At 39.4% G+C, this 18,015-nt stretch overlaps 1 protein-coding gene across 1 annotated transcript; it reads right to left on the bottom strand.

Annotated features, from left to right (window-relative positions):
• Positions 1 to 1,657: 1,657 nt before the first annotated feature.
• On the bottom strand, positions 1,658 to 16,204 carry LOC118688337 (disintegrin and metalloproteinase domain-containing protein 9-like). The gene is made up of 22 exons (XM_036385835.1): positions 16,135 to 16,204; positions 14,369 to 14,466; positions 13,435 to 13,511; positions 12,714 to 12,792; positions 11,865 to 11,941; positions 10,821 to 11,037; positions 10,376 to 10,441; positions 10,224 to 10,295; positions 9,729 to 9,901; positions 9,191 to 9,275; positions 8,223 to 8,344; positions 7,201 to 7,372; positions 6,316 to 6,405; positions 5,898 to 6,093; positions 5,679 to 5,784; positions 5,087 to 5,261; positions 4,625 to 4,705; positions 3,833 to 3,938; positions 3,007 to 3,139; positions 2,543 to 2,606; positions 2,152 to 2,204; positions 1,658 to 1,736 (listed from the first exon to the last, which is right to left on the bottom strand). Exons 1-22 carry the CDS (start codon positions 16,202 to 16,204, stop codon positions 1,658 to 1,660), a joined length of 2,391 nt encoding a protein of 796 aa, XP_036241728.1.
• Between the last annotated feature and the right edge of the window lie 1,811 nt (positions 16,205 to 18,015).

Genomic DNA, 18,015 nt, shown 5'->3' with positions numbered 1-18,015 from the left:
TTACCCAGTTCTGGTATCACAATAAGCACTAGAATTCTCTTTAGTCCCCCCTGAGCCTTACAGGCTGAGCCATCCCCCCCATGCCCCACGTGCCTTCTGTGGTGATCACAAAACAAAGATACAACCACGTGTGCTGCCCCTGAGGATTTATTTAAAATTGTAATGTAATAAATAAAAGCAATGCCATATTATACTCGAGGTCTAAATGACAGGAATATTTAATGAGAACAGTTTGAGATCCTGAGGGATCAAGGAAGAGGAAACTTTTTTGGAAGACACAGATTTTTTGCCAGCAATCTCTTTTGGGTTCTTTTGTCCAGCTCTTCAGTGATGTGGCCATCTGAGGGGTTGGAAATACTTTCTCAGGGAGGCAATGCTGCAATTTATTCCCTCTTTTTCCCAGTCTGCGCTCTGAAATTTGCATGAGCACAGCCAGGGTGTGCTGCAGTCCCCAAGGAAGGTGGATGCACACTCACAGCTCTGTTCTGGGCTAAATCTAAATCTAAAAATCTCTCTGTGCTGCAGCTGGTGGAGACTTTCCCTGGATTTCCTGCATCCCTCTCCTACAGAGACATTTGATGGAGCCTATTTGGAAATCTATATCCCTCCATAGATCCTCTTTGAAATCACTGCTGGTTTCTAACTGTGTCATGACAAAAGTTAATCTGTTGCTTTTGTGGTGGAAGCAATTTCTAGGAAAAAAGGCCAAGCTGCCACACCCAGTAAACCCTGAACCACTGTGGAGCTGTAGAGGTATTCCCAATATCCCACATTTTCTGTAACAGAGATGGATGGGTTCTTTCAGACCCAGGACATGACCTACAGAGTTCCTGGTGTCCCCAGGTGAGGTTACTTTTATAAATTACCTGAAATGGAAGCTGACCTGGCTGGTGAGGTGTGAGAGGTGGGCTCTGGGTGATGGCACTCCAGGACTGCAGCCACAATTCCAATTGGACTGCTACCACCAGGGTGTCAGGTTCTGTTCTGACTCTGTCAGTGCTGTTTTAGTTTACTGCATTGTTTATTTTATCTTTGTATTTTCTTCCCTAGCAAAAAACTGTTATTCCTGCTGCCATATTTTTGCCTGAGAGCCCCTTAATTTAAAATTTATAACAATTTGGAGGGAGGGGGTTTACATTCTCCATTTCAAGGGGAGGCTCCTGCCTTCCTTAGACACCTGGCTTTCCCAACCAAGACACAGGTGGGACTGTCCCCAAACCTGGCTCTGCAGACCCTGAGTTCCTGGCAGTGTCCTGAGGACAGGAGAGAGCCCAGGAGGTAAAGTGCAGCTGTCCCATCTTTGACTGATGTCTGTGAACAGCAGAATTCATTTCTCTGTGGCCTGAGAGGGAGGCAGCAGTGCCAGAGTCCTGTTCTCTGGCACTCCCCCAGGTTCACTCCTGTGCATGTTGAACTTCAGGGTCTGGTTTGTAAAAGGTGAGGTAGAGGAGGCACAAACACAGCCAGCAGCAAGGAGCAAAACTCTGGGGTGTCACCAATCTGTCCTCAGAGCCCCTGGGCACCCAGGGGCCAGGAGGGACCTGCTTCCCAAAGGCATTTTGGCTGCACAAGGAGAGCACTGGAGCACTGAAATCCTTTCATTTGTATTTCAGGCCAGTTTTCTGTCAGAATTGGTTGAGGGCTCCCAAGAAACATCTCAGACAACTGGTCTAGGTGGGACTGGGGGTCGTCGAGGTCCTGAGGAAGCTGCAGGAGGCTGGGTTTGGACTGCCTGCCTGAAGTGTGGGAAACACATTGGGTTTAGTATTTCATGACTTGAGACACCTGACATTTCCAAACTGGTTCTTTACCATTTTTAAGCAGTTTCTATAATTTCCACCCAATGCTCTCTGCCCCTTCCTCTCCCTTGCAGCATTTACCTGTGTTTATGCCAACATTTTTCCTTCAAGCCTTTAATCAACCTATGCTTGATGCTGCATGACAAATCTATTAATTAAATCGAATTAATATATTAATTAATTTAATTAATTTGAATTTAATTTATTAATTAAATCTAATCTAATCTTAAATCCATTTCATAATTCTACATGAAAAAATCCCCCTAAGCAGGACACAGGACATCAATAACTTCACTTACAGCACCAAAAACTTAGGGAAGATGAAGTGAAGAAGGTTTTAAACACTACAAACCTTGTACCAGGAAAATGCAATATGGTAAAAATATTGTGACTTGATGCAGCAGGCTGGAAAAAAACATTGCAGAAAATCAGTTTAGCAGAAAACACAAAGTGTAGGTAATTCTTCAGTATTGAGCTAATGTCATTTTAGAACTGGCTCTCATTTGCTGGGGCTTTCTTCATATTCTCTTGCAACATTTTGTTTTGATAATTTTTATTCAGTTTTATAAGAACTAGACCCACAGCCTGGCTAAGCAGCAACCCCAGTGTTTGACCTAAGAAATAACAGAGGTGGTTTCAAGGTATCAGAAAGTCACAAAATCATGATCAGCTGTGTTGGAGAAAAGGTACTGTGCAGTCTGGATTACCCAACATGAAATAATCCAAGTCTCCATCAATTTTACCTGATTATTTCCTGTTTCATGACTTGCTCTGTTGCCTTGCTTTGGTTCCTGCCCATTGCTATCCCTGAAACAGAAACCACATCATCAGGAATCCTTCAGGGATGCAGCATTTTCCAAGGACACAGCTACAGCTCAGAGCTCTGGGTTCTGCTTTGAGTCCATCCGGTTCTGGACTTGACAGGCAATTTCAATATGCTCTGCTCCTGCATCCATACAATTCAATTATCAACAAAAATTAGGAAAGTGCCATGGATTTGGGAAAAAATGCTTGAGAACAGACAAGTGGAGTGTCTGGATTGCACTTCCAAGGAGCAGGGGATGGGCTGGTAAATTCCCCACTGCTGCTATTAGCAGGGCAGGCTTGTCCTTTAGGAGGTGTGGAATAGTTTGTGTAGGTGAAGCCTTGCTGCACTGACCTGGGGCACACTCTCATGCTGGATTACCACCTGTGAGAAGGGAAATACCTGTGCTGTCCTCTGCTTTTCCTGCAAAGTTTTCTCCTTATTGCATCACGTTTAAATACTGCTACTGCAATGAGGATGGCTACAGGCAGCACCAGGAGGAAGAAAATCAGCAGCCCATCCCGAAGTGATGTATCTAGGGGAAAAGAATTGAAATGATAGAATTTTAAATCTTTTAAAAGCTATAAAAACCTTTTTTTTTGTTTTAAACAGTACAATCTTCAAATTGTTGCAGAATAGAATTAACAACTTCACTGAAATTTATAACATGTTGCAATCAGAAAAGTAGGATTTGGCTTTGTGGTATTACAAGTTCTTTCTGCCTTACCCACTCTATGTATATGCAACGTTTTTCCTTTTCCATAAAATGTTTCCAATAATTCTGAAGCAGACAAATTTGTTTTGTATTTGCTTACCACAAGTGCTCTGCATGTTTGCTTTGCCTTCCTAAACTTTTAATACATACAAAACAATTTTTCCCTTTCCCAAAGTACAAATTTAGTAAAATTCAACAAAGTTCTGCAGAAAGTAACACAGATTTTCCTCAGAAAACTATGGATTATGAACTTTGCTTTTAGACAAAGAGATGGAAGGCATTTTGTGTGTAAAGGCCAGCAAAAGCTACTTCATTATCAAATAATAATGTTTGTTCTTCAAGTCAGTCCATGATTTGGATCTCGTGCAATAGAAAAAACATTAGTATGCTATTAGTAGATTTTTTATGCTATTAGTAGATTATTTCTTTGTCATTAGTAGATTATTTTTATGTTATTAGTAGATTATTTTCTCAGCCCCTGGGGCAGAATGAGGGCCAGTTTCAGTGTCCTACCTCTGTGAGCTGGGCCACTGTCAACGCTGCCGCCGTAGCCAGACTGGTTACAGAAAGGAGGGGCCCATCCCGGATTGCAGTGGCAGTTCCCGTTGTTGTTACACACCTACAGCTCAAACAAGAGGGACTCGTGAGTCAGGCAGGGACAGCCCCCAGAGCTGTCACACCCCTACAGCCCAAACACAGGGATTAGTCAAACAACACCTCATTAGTCAAACAACACCTCCCTGAGAGCGTCCACTCAAAACTTTGGCATGGATTTGGAGTTCCATGCATGGAATTGCATGTGGAAATAAAAAATACTGCATAGTATTGCATGGAAATACATGAAATATTAACTGGGAATAAGCTCTGCCCCTCCATAACAGCCCAAACCACTGAGGGATTCTGATACCCCGTGGTAATTCTCTCGAAGTTAATATTTGTGTTATCTGCCTGCAACTAATCACAGTCCAGAAACCTCAGTTTTACAACCTCTGGACTCCATTTTGATTTTTCACAGAGACATATACAAATCAGGAATTACCAGACTGTCATCCTCAAAGGAATGTTTTCCTTTTGCAATTCACCAGCTCAGTAATATAAAAAAAAAATCCCTTGGGAAATTCAGACAAAATGCCTCTCAATGTTAGTCCTAAGGGGTTTGCAGCGTTCTGGCAAATTACAGGTAAAAAAAAGTGGATTTAACTTTTAATAAAGATCAGGAAAAAGCAAAGCCACCTGATTGGTTATTGCTTAAAAGCAGGGAATTTGCACAGTCTAGAAACAGGACACAAAGCACCATCTACTCACCCCATTATTATTACACTTCTGCTTTACATCACAGCTGTAGCCCAGAAATCTTGCATCAAGACATTCACAACCTAAACAGGCCTGCAACAAATAATTAGTGTCTTGCAAACACAAAACTTTAAAAACCCCATCCTTTTATAAATATACTGTCTGCAGCTTTCACTTACATGTTAAGAAAAAGGACTGATACAACATTCGGTATTTCAGAATTCTATAACTTTATTTGTCTCAGGTTTGCTTAACTCTGTGAATGCAGTAATGGAGTATTTGATAGAGTAATTTGAATGACTGATAATGTAGCACCCCAGTTTTTTTAAGAGCTAATTAATTGTTTGCATGTATTAATCCCAAAAGATTTTTATTGTGTTATGGCATATGAACAAGAGAGCCAGGGAACGTTTTTGGAAGTTCAGAACCTTCCACCTGGAATATATTCTGTCAGGCTGCCATGGTTCCTCTTACCTTGTTCTCTCCACAGGCTGTGCCATCATGAACTTGGGCAGGATCAGGGATATCTGATCCTAGGTCAAAGTCAGAGGACCAGCACAAAACCCCGGACGCGTTATTGACAACGCTCCAGGCTGGGAGGTTCTGGAGACTGACAGAGGTGCACTGCAGCTTCCCACACAGACTGTGCCTGTTTGGAATGAAGGATACTCTGAGACAAGGTGGACAGGTAAAAATCAGGATCAGGGTAATCCATTCCAACTTTTTAGCTTGTATTAAAATCAGGATCAGTGCAAATCCATTCCAACTTTTTAGTTTGCATTAAAATCAGGATCAGCGCAAATCCATTCCAACTTTTTAGCTTGTATTAAAATCAGGATCAGCGCAAATCCATTCCAACTTTTTAGTTTGCATTAAAATCAGGATCAGGGTAATCCATTCCAACTTTTTAGCTTCTATTAAAATCAGGATCGGTGCAAATCCATTCCAACTTTTTAGCTTGCATTTAAAAAAATATTCTTTTAAATCTCTCACTTTAAGGCTTTGTAACAAATATATTTTTTTTACATGAGGATTTTAAGGTTAGCTTTTATTTTTATTAACTTACTGGACAGGGCATTTCTTGTATACTCCACCTTTCATCCCACAGTTTCCAAACCTATCTCCTTTAATATTTGCTTTTTCAAAGCATATATCAGGTGCTTTCCGTGCCCCTGTACAAAAAAATTAGTGAATCTCAGTAAGGTGTCTGAAAAATACCAGAAAGAAAAATTGGAAATGTCTATCAGGAACCTACAAATGGGTTTACAGCAAATGCCAACCCTACCTTTGCCATAGATAGATTCACACTGTGAATCAAAGCTCTGGCACACTCCATAGTAGCAATAAGCCTTGCTGTTGCTGCATGGGTGACCATTCATTATGTAAACATCATCTGGGCAGTAAGCAGTGCTTCCATTGCAGTACTCAGGGAGATCACAGACATCTTGTTTTGCTCTGCACTCTGCTCCTGCCCCTTTAAACTAAGACCAGAGAGGGAGAACACTTTCAGTATTGCAACAGAGGAAGTTCTAGAGTGAAACAAAAACAACTGGGAACATTTATAAGCAAAATTCTCTTCTTACATGCTCTCTTACTGGTGAATGTAATTTGAAAATATGTCAAGATAACTAGGAGAACTCTTTTCAAACATAAAAAAAATCCCAGTGAACAGTGACAATTTAGTTTAATAAAGCATTGCCCACCTTGCAGTTTTTGCAGCACAGTCCTTGAGCACACTGTGAGCCAGGAGTGAGTTTGCAGGTGGCAGCATCACAGCAGGGGTTGGAGCATTCCTGAGAACATTGAAAGGGAATAGTGTTTTATTTATACACCCAGGAAAGCATTCACCAGTCCATGTGGATGGACAAGCCAAAGTTTAAATAACTGTGTCAGATTCTCACATTCTCCTGCTGTAAAAAGAACCAGCAGACACTGCTGCTGTGTTTTATCTGTACAAGTCAGCAGAAAAACACCTGTTTGGATGGGTTGGGGCACAGGGATGCCAATGGAACCAGGGCTTGCTGGCAGCCTTTTGGTTTATTGCTGCCTTTTTTGAGACACTTTTACCCTGTGAAGAATGAGCCAATACCTCCCATTCTTGGAGGGACATTTTGACAATGCAAATGTGACTATAAAAAGTCATTTTGTGCAGGCAAAGTTGAAGGGTTGCAGTTAACAAAGATGTACATGTTCTGTAGATAAACAGTCTCTGTCCTGGAACAGAAATATCCATAATGCTAAAACCAGCACAAAACCCAGTGGTGTCCCACACCCAAGAATTTCACTTCTTTCTCAGCAGTGCCTGAATATTCTGTGGAGTCCAACAGCCCTTAACTGAGTCCACATCAAAATTAAAGCATGATTTTAAACTTTTACTAATATTTATTTTTATATTGCTTGCAAAAATGCAAAATTACAAAGAAAACTCCTCAGATAATAATGCAATTAGGCCAGTATTATATAGAACAATATGATGTAATAAATATACGATATATAATATAATATAATATAATATAATATAATATAATATAATATAATATAATATAATATAATATAATACAAGTATCCATTTCAATTTGATGCATTACCTGTGGTTTGCCACAGTCACATTCTTCATTTTTATCGACCACATTATTACCACAGACAGGTTCTTTGTACACATTACTTGTTTTGGGAGGATTTCTAAGGCAGTTTCCTCCTCCACTTAGAATAAAGGCCTCAAAATCATCAGCACTACAGGTGCTGAAATTCCTGGATCCACTGGAAAGGACAATATTGTATTATTATAAATATTTTGCTTACAGGAGAACATACAACTCAAGCTCCTAAAATATTGTTGTTCCATAATAAATATCGTATTTAATAATGCTAGGAGATCATAAACCAGTTAATTTTTATTTTGCTTTGCATTAAAGTGCAGTACCAAAAGTTTAAAGTACTATTATAATATGAATGCTTTTAGAGGCCAGAGACCATCAGATTATCTATTCTGGTGTCCTGTATGAAACAGGCCTTAGAAATTCTATACTGAGTCCAAAAATGTTTGATTAAAAAATATTCTCAGGAAAACATTCATCTTAACTTGGAGTCCCTAAGAACTGAGGAATGCTCCTTCCTAGAGTAGTTTTGTCCACTGTTCAGTTACCCTGATTATTAATACAACTGGGGATAAATAAAATATTATGATCTTTTTCTCTTAAGGGGAAGCCAAAGAATAAATGAACTGAAGGAAACATAAGCCAAGAAGGTTTTTTTAAAATTAACTGTTAAATAATTTGTTGCATATTTGCACAAACCCATGAGTACATGGAAAGCATTCTCAACAGGGTGAAAAAACCTCCAGCAACACACTATTATTAAAAAAATAATTAAGTCCAAATATGTTCTTAGGAATGTTACAAATAAAGAATGATTGGGTCAGAAAACAGATGAAATTTCATATAAATTAAAATTATGTCAAATACTAAGTCAGTGACTCCACCTCTGGGATCAAATTTTTCAAACAACTCCCCATCCACTAATTCAAACAATTCCCCATCCTTCACAGCTTGTAAGACATAGTCACTGCAAACAAAATAAATTATTAAAATGAAATAAGTGAAAATCTTACTTATCTGTGCTGTGCATGATATAGTTTGCAGGACACCTCTTGTCATCATGTTTCATTCCCAGATTGTGCCCCAGCTCATGTGCCACTACTGTGGCATGCCGTAACATTTTGTCATGATTCAGCTAATAAAGAGAATTGAGTTTAAAACAGTGAAACTATGGAAAATACTGTTTGTACCCAGTGATTTACCCCCACAGCAAAGCTCTCAGGGACTGTGAAGGCAGAATACCAAATTGTATTGTAAGGTGAAAGCAGCAAGGACTGAAAATTTGTCACTTTATTTTCAGGTAGGGCCAGATTCTGCCACTCCTTCCCTGAGGATCACATTCTGGATAATAAGTTGGCAGCTGGTCTGGATCATCACTGGAGGTTTTATTCTGTGATTCTATTCTATTTTAACACTGTTAGGCATTGATTTCAAAGAGCCTTCAACAACAAATGTACTGATAAAGACCAGAGTCTGCTTCTGAGATTGTCCACAATGTTGTGGCATCCATACTTTAAGGACAGGAACCTCTGCAGTTACTGGTTCTGCCCCAAGGGTGGAGAAAAAAATTAGTTTTGTACTAATTTTAAATTTTTTTTGCCTGTTTACAGTGCTATTGTGAGGAATTTCAGACACTTGAGACTACAGTGTTCACTTTCTATTTAAAGATTATTTTGTAGTTGCATTCCCATCCCAACCTGTGTGGTTATAAACTTCAGTGCTATAAGGAATGAGCTTATGCAATATTGAGTCTGATGAATCACACAAGATGGCCAAAAGAATTTGTTGAAGATTCAATGAGCCAAATGGGCTGGAATTTGACAAAGAAATTGGGAAGTACATTAAAAAAATGGTGTAAAATATGCACAAGTCTTTACTTAAGAAACTCCATGAAAGAAATCAACCAACTCCACGACCAGGGTGATTTGATCAAGTAGGTCAAGGACCAGATTCTTCCATACCCAAATGATGATGTACTCACAGTGCTGATTGACCCTCCCTGGACATGTGAGCACACAGTGCCCACAAAAGCCATTCCAATGGATCCACTGAAAGAGCTTCTCCCTCTGCAACAAGAGCAGTTTGGAGGTGGTCTTAGAGGTGGGTTCAAAGTTCATGATTTCTACTAAAAGACACTGATAAGTTGGAAATATTGCAAGGCAAAATTTGGTCTTCCTGGAGTCAAGAAGGAATTTAGCACCACAGCAGGGTTTTATTCTAATTAATAATGAATATCTGAATAAGAACTTCAAAATAATGATCAATCACTTAAGTCTTCTGTGTCAGTGCACTCAATTACAGAAAGGCTAAGGAGGGAAGGGACCTCTGGAGGTCACCCTGACCCTGGAGCTGATTAACTCTTAAGAATCTGTTATACTTTCTTGTAATTTTTCCAGGTAAAACCATTTTGGAAGAGCAGAGAATTTTACTCCAAGTATATTTTGATGAATATACAAGCCCCAAATCATATTGATTAGCACTGACAGCATGGCTGGTTTTGCCACTGAATGCAAACTTACATTATGAGGTGAGCAACGTCATTCCTTGAGCGCTTCAGAAGATCTTTCTGTCTCCAAGAAACAAATCTACTCAGCACATCCCCAGCTGAACCATCCATCACAGATATGTGGTTGGCATCTGTCCAAATCTCTAATCCAACCAAAACAATCTGGATGTTTAATGCACTATACATCTGAAATAAAAATGATAATTAATGTCCCTCAGCTGTTCTGATGGAATTCTGAAAGATGACTTCATTACTGCTGAGTAAACAATAAGCTGAACATAGTGACCAAGACATAACTTCAGTTTCTTTGAAACTCAATCTATGATAATTGTAATTATAAGTGAAGTATAAATTATTTATAAATTGCAAACTGAATAAAAATATTTAGAATATAAAATGAAGTATAACTGAAAACACTCTATTTTATGAAAGTACCTAAAGAAAGCTGCTCTTCTGAACACTATCATAAAATAGAAACTACTGAATCCAGGAGACCTTTCTGACCTACCCCATCAACATAATTAATCAGCTCCACTGTTTCCTTTTGCACTGCAGCAGGATCAGAATTCTTCAGCAAAAACTGTAAAATACCACAGCAATGTCAGAGGAGAAAAATTAGCAAAAGAATGAAATGTATTTAGTGTTGGATGATATAATTACCCTGTTGTGATCCACAACCACATATAACTCTACATAGCTTTTCTGGGGCAGGACAGCTCGCTTCTCCTGCAAATGAGAAAGCACAGCAAATTAACATAATGAGCTTGCAATGTTGCATTTTGTAACGTGGCCTCAATTTGTGTCAGATTACCCCACACACATCTCTGTGTCAGTAATACACAGCAGGTCAGACACTGGGATGCATGAGCTGAATGGCAGCTTGTGCATTTCATGTCCTGCCCACAGCTGTCCTGGCCAGACTCTGCTGGGTGAGATCCCCACTGTGCTGATCTTCTGCTCCAGGATTTCCTCAGCAGGGCTCCCACCAGATTGGTGTCCATGGAAATGAAGGCACAAGGAAATGTCCTGCCAGGCCAATCCCACCAGCAAGAGCCCTGGAGATGCCTTGGACTGCAGCTCAAGGGAGAAACAGAAATATATTTACCCTGAGGAGCCTGTCCCTGCTGGAGGTACTGTTTGATGAAAATGTGTATTTCACAGGCTGCTTCACAACCATCTCATGCTCCAGGCTGCCATTCAGCACCCCACAGTGGAAGGGGATACCCTGCTCATCTTCCAATTCATAAAGCACATGTTCAAATGTGCTGGATGTGTTGAGGGGCTCCATTCCGTACCATTTGCCTCCAATGTAGAGAATTCCCCTAACAATCATAATAGAATGAAACATTATTTCATAGTTTTTCCCTTGTGGTTATGACTAGGTGAATGAATAACAGCTGGATACTTAGACACTATGTTGAAAGAAATTATTATTTGAAATGATATTAACATGGGGGTAAGTTCAAACGCCCCAAAAAAAGACAAAACAGAACTTATTTAAAATACTCAACAAGTGTGATCTTCTTGAATCAGTTAGAAAAGGAAGAAAAAAAAAGATAATGAAGCCAATAGTAAATGTTACTATTGTTAGTAAAATGTTAGTAAATGAGTCTGGATTGTGGGTACAGAGCTGATGCAAAGGGTCCCTTTCAGCCCTTATCTCTACTCATTTAAAGAATTGCCACATTATGTCCTGATTTATTGTGAGTGACATCTCTCTGTGAAACTTCACCTGAAAGTTACATGGGTGAATTTTATCCCATTTGTGATTTTATGGTATTTGAAACACAAAAACCAGTTCAAATTTGGACCAAATTTTTTCATGGAAATGGTTTGTCTTTTGAAAGGTGCCCATTCATCAGACAAAGTTGTTTGCAGGAGTGTTTTAAGTTCAACAAAAGCTCCATCAAGATAAGTTTTTTTTTTCTACAAAGGTATCTCTGGTCACAACATTCACATCAAGTACTGGAAGCCTCAGGTCATGCCCAGTTTCTCCCTAAATTTATTACAATTTCTCTCATCTTTTTTTCTGTGAAGGAATTTTGGAAAAGAGGAAAAAAGTGGGAATTGAGGGAAACCATAAAACCTATAATGAGTTTCAGCTTCATCACAAGGTGAAATATTAAAAAAAAATAGGAAGAGGAAATACCTAAGGCCATCACATATGCTAAGAGCAAGTGTGGAGTCAGCAATTCCTTCAACAGTGCCATGATAATAACAGTGTGTCTGAAATGCAACAAACCCACACAATTAGTGACACAACAAGGTGGCTGCCTTCGACTGCAAACTTATTTTCTAACTAACCACATTATTTGCATGACATCAGGGCTGGCTGTTAGAAATTTACAGAGCTCCCTACTTGGAAAGTAATCCTGACCTTCTTGGAGGAGATTATCCCTTGACACGAGTATCTAAAGTAGCCTTTGGCCCCTTGGTTCTAGAACACAGCCAACTTTTTAGTTTAACCCATCAACATATTTTATATTTTTTATAAATTTTTAATAGAATTTTTATAAAATTATAAAATATTTTTATATTGTTAATCTACATTACTCATCTTGCTTAAGAACTGCTCTGAGAAGATCTTTCATGCACAACCACCCAATTAAGTCTCACTGAGCTCACGTGCAGTTTAAGATGAAATTAAATTTAGAAGTATTTATAAGGAGGTTTGTTTGATACAGGATTGAAAAACTCCAGAGCTTTGATGCTGCCATTGTACTTTAATTTGCATATTATGCAAAGGTGGCTCAAATTCAGACTTGGCATAATCTGCTTGCAAATCCTTTCACACCTTGGGGAACAGGGGTGCTGCACCCCACAAACAGCCCAGTGCCTCATGGACCTCATCTTTAGATCACTGGTAGCTGTTATACAGAAATGCTCCACTGTGAAAACTCACAAAAGTCTCATTCCCAGCAAATCTATTTTTTCTTGGCTCCCCTGGTTTTTCAGAAAAAATTCTGCCACAAGGGGGAAATTTTATTATGTACAATACCTCATTTTTGGATGGTGTTGCCTGCAGTTTCCCATTTTCCCCATATGTGTACAGCTTAAAGTTGTCACTGAGAAGTTTTCTGGAAACAAAAATAAACTACAGCTCTTTTAATGGTCTAGAAACAAGAAACAAGTCAAGAGTCCTGGTAAGTGCTACATTCTGTTAGCAGCACACTCAATGCGAAATTATTATTAAAATTCAAGCACATGAAACAAAATACTTTAAAACAAGCTGGAATTTTTGGAAAATAAGTTATTTTGAAACTTATTTATTTTAACTAAAACATCCATAGAAAGGAATCTAAGCAAACACAGTTGCATAAGGACCTGGTTTATTACAGGCTCAGGAATGAGGAATAAGAGAAACAGAAACATTTCTTAAAATACAACAGAGCTAAAACCCCTCTGACTAATAAAAAACTAATATTTAACTGAATTCTAATTTTTCTTAAGGATTTTCTGAAATCTTCTGTCTTGCACTGCTAATAAAAAAATAATCAAAATTAATTTCTTCAAAGCTAGAAAAACTTTTATTCCCTTCTATTTACAAGATATTACCATAACAGAGACACTATATTTAACAGTATTTAACAGAGCTGTTTCGTAGTTGCTACAATCTGACATTTAAGTGGTTTCTTCTGAATTTTTTCAGTATAAAAATTCTTCTCTGTATGCAACTAACCCCAAAACAAGGCAATTCCTTAGAACACTCTATCACATACTTATTTTTCTTCAGCTTTAGGAGGTATGTTCCATTTCTGGTTTTAACTGAGTAAGAAAGATTGTCATCTGAATGCTCCTGAAAACAAAAGAAAATATATCACTTAATTAGGTGATTATTCCATGTTTTGCTTGACAAGAGAAGCCCAACTCCTGTCTAAGTTTTAAGTAAAAAACCACAAGATTCCTAACTCTCAGGCTTCCATATTTCAAACGCTCAGCAGCAAAGTGAACATTCTCCCCTATGTAAAGTGTAAATTCTATGAATCTATATTTTCATTTAGAGGGGAGGGCACAGTCCATGAATGCACTCTTTGCTCAGTACCACATCGTGCTTTGTGACACTCCTTATGTAAATCAGATAAACGAGTCCCAGTCTTTTATCCCCTAATTGGTTTGCACAAAGCTGACTAATGGTGTTTCATTAACAGTTACTTCAGTAAATGAACTCAGTATCTGGCACAAAGGTAAGTTACCTCAGAACTGAAGAATTAAGGCTCAGGTTTCTCTTTTAACTCATCTCTTAACCTGTGCCACCCTGTGGGACCATTTTTATCCTTTGGGTGCCACATGGCTGAAATCCTCTGGTTCTTATCCAAAGACCAGAACCCGGACAGCATGGATGTTAGCTCAAGTTCAACATCTAATCTGACTCAGAAGAAATAAAAATATTCTTCATGTCCCTTCTCACTTCTGTTTTACAAGGTCATTAACAGGATTAGAAGTTTGGAAGGCACTCAGAGTACAATCACAGGCCTTTGTGGGAACAAATTTACTTAAAACTAGCTGAAAACACTAAGAATCAGAAGAGTGAGTGTGGGGAACATTTCATTACAAAAATCGCTATATACCACCCATTGTGTGTGTGTGTAATGAAGGACAGCGTTTTGAAAAACAGCAACAATCAGAAAAAAAGAAAATATCAGAATAACAAACCTCATGAGAAAACGGGGGATGTTTCTCTCTGCCTGTCAGACTTCGAGGAATGATTATTTCTAATGTAGAAAGTCTGGGTGTGTGTTCAGAGGATACACCTGAAAATAAAGTTTGAAATTGGTAAAGAATCAGAAAGGATTATGTTGAGGCATTATGTTGGCCCTTGCACAGTGGTGATAGCCAAAACCTACTCTGATCCAGCCAGAAATGGAGAAAGTGTGAAGAGTTCAGGAATGATCAAAATGACTTTGAAAAAAGTTACTTCTGATTAAAGCTGGGGTCTTCTGGAGCACAAAAAGAAAAACTATCAAAGCATTTTAACAAAATCTTAATTCTCTCATATTCTGGATTATTAACTTTGTGACTTTATCATTTTTTCTTCCATGACTAACCTAACATTCAACCTGATGTACCATAGGAAATTGGTGCAGCTGGCCTTCTCCTTTTTCCATTGTCCTGAATAAGGAATACTTTTAGTTGTCCTCTGGATACAATTTGTCCCCCTCCCTTCCCTTCCCTTCCTTAGGAAACATGGCTCACCACGCTGCCTCCTGCCATTGCCTAATCTTGCATTTTGTTTGTTCTAGCAACAGTCAGATCTCTGCAAAAGGTTTGTAGCCTTTTACATGATATCAGAATTATCTCCAGAACAACATGCTAATGCAGGAAGCTAAAGATAAGAAGGCTGCCAAGTATCTGGTTTCAGGTAAGTGGCTTTATAAAGACAAAACCAATCTCCAGTGACTTTAAAAAATTGTGTGAAGTTGAATTAATCTTTCTTTTTCTTGTCTGCTCATCAACTGGTTTGATCAACAGAGACACAACCATTGCTTTTAAACAGAATCAACAATAATATGAGTTTTAACAATGGAAGTGGTTTCTTCCTTATTAAATTGTTCTTTTATAAGGAAACAAAGAGATTTCTTCACATTTACAGTAGTACAAAGTCACCCTCAGCTTCCCCATTCCTGTGAAAGGAATTCATAATTGCAAAAAAGTCACACAACCAGCCATTCAAAGTGAGGAGGTTTCTCCAGTGTAATGATGATCTCTACCTGTTAGATAGCATCAGGATTTTTAAAAGCCAGGTGCAGGTAGCATATGTTTTACAAATACAGGCTGCAATTGCAATCAAAATGTGGAAGCTGATATTAGTAAACTGGTCTGAAAAGAATATCAGCACTTCATGTTGTGATTTTGCTCTTAATCTTCAATAATTTTATTACCTAAATCACAAAATCCATTCTGTTTCATTATTCAAGTGTATGTTGAACTAACCACGGAGATGGTCTTTTAACAATTCAAATTTTGACAGCTGAAAGCAGGAAACTGTCTTTGATGCACGTCATAAAAATACCACTTTCTAAGAAACATTTCAGGTGTTACACTTAAATCTAAAATGTGAAGCCAAATCATAAATTGAGATGAATTAATGAAAAATTCCAATGAAATTGGAGGAATTTCCCTCACATCAGCAAAGAAGAAATGTTTTTCTACTGTCCCTACTATTGGTGAGAGTGACAGCAACTGCAGTTGTCACAACCAGAAAATGATGGATTTACATACCTACGATATCCAGGAGGAAAAAAACCCACAAAGAGCTCAACTATAAAAAGTTTCAATCTGTAATCTTTTCCAGGATTCTCTCAATGAGCAGGGCTGCACAGGGAGAGCTGTGGCTCAGTGTCAAAGGTGTGCATCATTCCAATCAGTGTCCAAGCAGACTTGGGGAAAACTTTCTGAATACATAAAAAAAGAAAGCTTACCTTTTATCCGAAAAGGGTTTCCAGTAAAAATTAGTCCAAAAGTGAACAAAAAGAAGCTGTGCATTAACATGACTTCCCAGAGAAACTACTCCAGCAGCATCTGAGCTGGCTCTGGCTGCTCTGCAGGGAACCAGAAGACTGAGAACCGTCTGCTCCAAAGGTAAACAAGAGAAAAAACTCTCTGATACTGCATCTCTGCTGAGGAAATGGGAAGTAAAATTTAATCCACTAGGCTTGTGAGAAAACTGGTCAGACAGCCTAATGCAAATAAAAAGTGGCACATTCTTAAATGCTGATTGGTGAGTCCCGTGTCAGGATCAAACTGGTTTATTCTAGAGGACTTTCATCCCACGGTGAGATCATGTGAGATTAGAAACATAAAATATTGCTACTGACAAATGCAGTGTTTAGGATGTTTATCCTGGCTACTGCCAGCTCAATAAAAAACTTGAATCAATTTACTCTTTGAAATTTCAGCTTCTTTTCTTCAATTTTTTTCATCTTCACTTTAAAATATAATGCATATGAACACATGAAAATCCCCAAAACAGAGGTTCTACCCAGTCCCTTCTATGTTAAACACAATTCTCCTCACCAGAAGTCCGTAATTTTGTGCAGATCATTGCTCTTCCAGGATCAGAGTCATCTTCCACGTAACCACATTGTCACCAAAAGCAGAAAAGAAATGCTTCTAAAAGTGGACGAGTTTGCAACGCATTTCAGAAGTATCACACGCATTTAGAAACAGAAAAATGAGGCTGAGACAACACACTCAAGCATTTACATTAATTAATTTTAATTAAGTCTTTGATTAAAGCAGAGAAAATTCAGTTTTCCATTGCTGGAAAATGCTATAAAACAATGCCTTAAGTGACAAAAAGCAGAATGCTGGCTGTATTTGCAATATTAGTTTGTAAAAGCCCATCCAGGTCCATTTCCAGAGAGTCACAGACAGAACAGCCTGAACATTCCTGCACTGAGCACTGGTGGAAGCAGAACTTGACACCCTCATTCCCTGGGTCTGTGTTTGCCACAGCCTCAGGAGCAGCGTTCCCCAAGTCCAGAAGGTGAGATCCTCCTGCAAATTAAATGAACCCCATCTTTTATTGATGGCCTCTTTAATTCATAGCCTCTCTCCTGCGTGGTGCGCTATCAGGACACAAAACTCGGGAGAATCCCATTGTTGCAATTTTTGACATATTAGCAAGTTTCACAGAATCCAAGAATCATTTCAGTAGGAAAAGACTTTTGAGGTATTGAACAGGGAAGCCTGTTCGGTGCTGGATCACACTGTGGGGGAAGAACCTTTTCCTAATATCCACCCTAGACCTCTCCTGGCACAACTTCAGGGTCAGCCTCTTCTACCGAGCAACCAGTGGCAGGACAAGAGGATATTGCCTTAAACTGCACCACAGAAGGTTTAGGGAGGACATTATGAGCAATTTCTTCTCAGAACGAGTGATTTGACATTGGAATGGGCTGCCCAGGGAGGTGCGGGAGTCAGAGGTGTTTAAGGAAAACCTGGACGTAGCCAAACTACGGTTGGCACGGGTCATATGTTGGACTCAATAATCTCTCACAAGGTGTTTTCCACGCGAATTAACTCTGGCTCTCCGCACCCCTTAGGCCATCCCCGGGCTGAAGGTGCCGCCCGGGCTGAGGGTGACAATCCCCCGGGCTGAAGGGGCCGCTCCACGGGTTGAGGGGGCCGTTCCCCCGGGATGAGGGTGCCGTCTCCCCGGGATGAGGGCGCCGTTCCCGGGATGAGGGCGCCATTCCCCCAGGCTGACAGTGCCGCTCCCCCGCTGAGGGTGCCGTCTCCCCGGGCTGAGGGTCTCGTTCCCCCGGCATGAGGGAGCCGCTCCCCGTTCCCGCCCCCGG

This window comes from Molothrus ater, chromosome 8 (genome assembly GCF_012460135.2).
Source record: "Molothrus ater isolate BHLD 08-10-18 breed brown headed cowbird chromosome 8, BPBGC_Mater_1.1, whole genome shotgun sequence".
NCBI lineage: Eukaryota > Metazoa > Chordata > Aves > Passeriformes > Icteridae > Molothrus > Molothrus ater.
The sequence above is the reverse complement of the archived record's forward strand: the minus strand, read 5'-3'. Positions and strand labels throughout refer to the sequence as shown.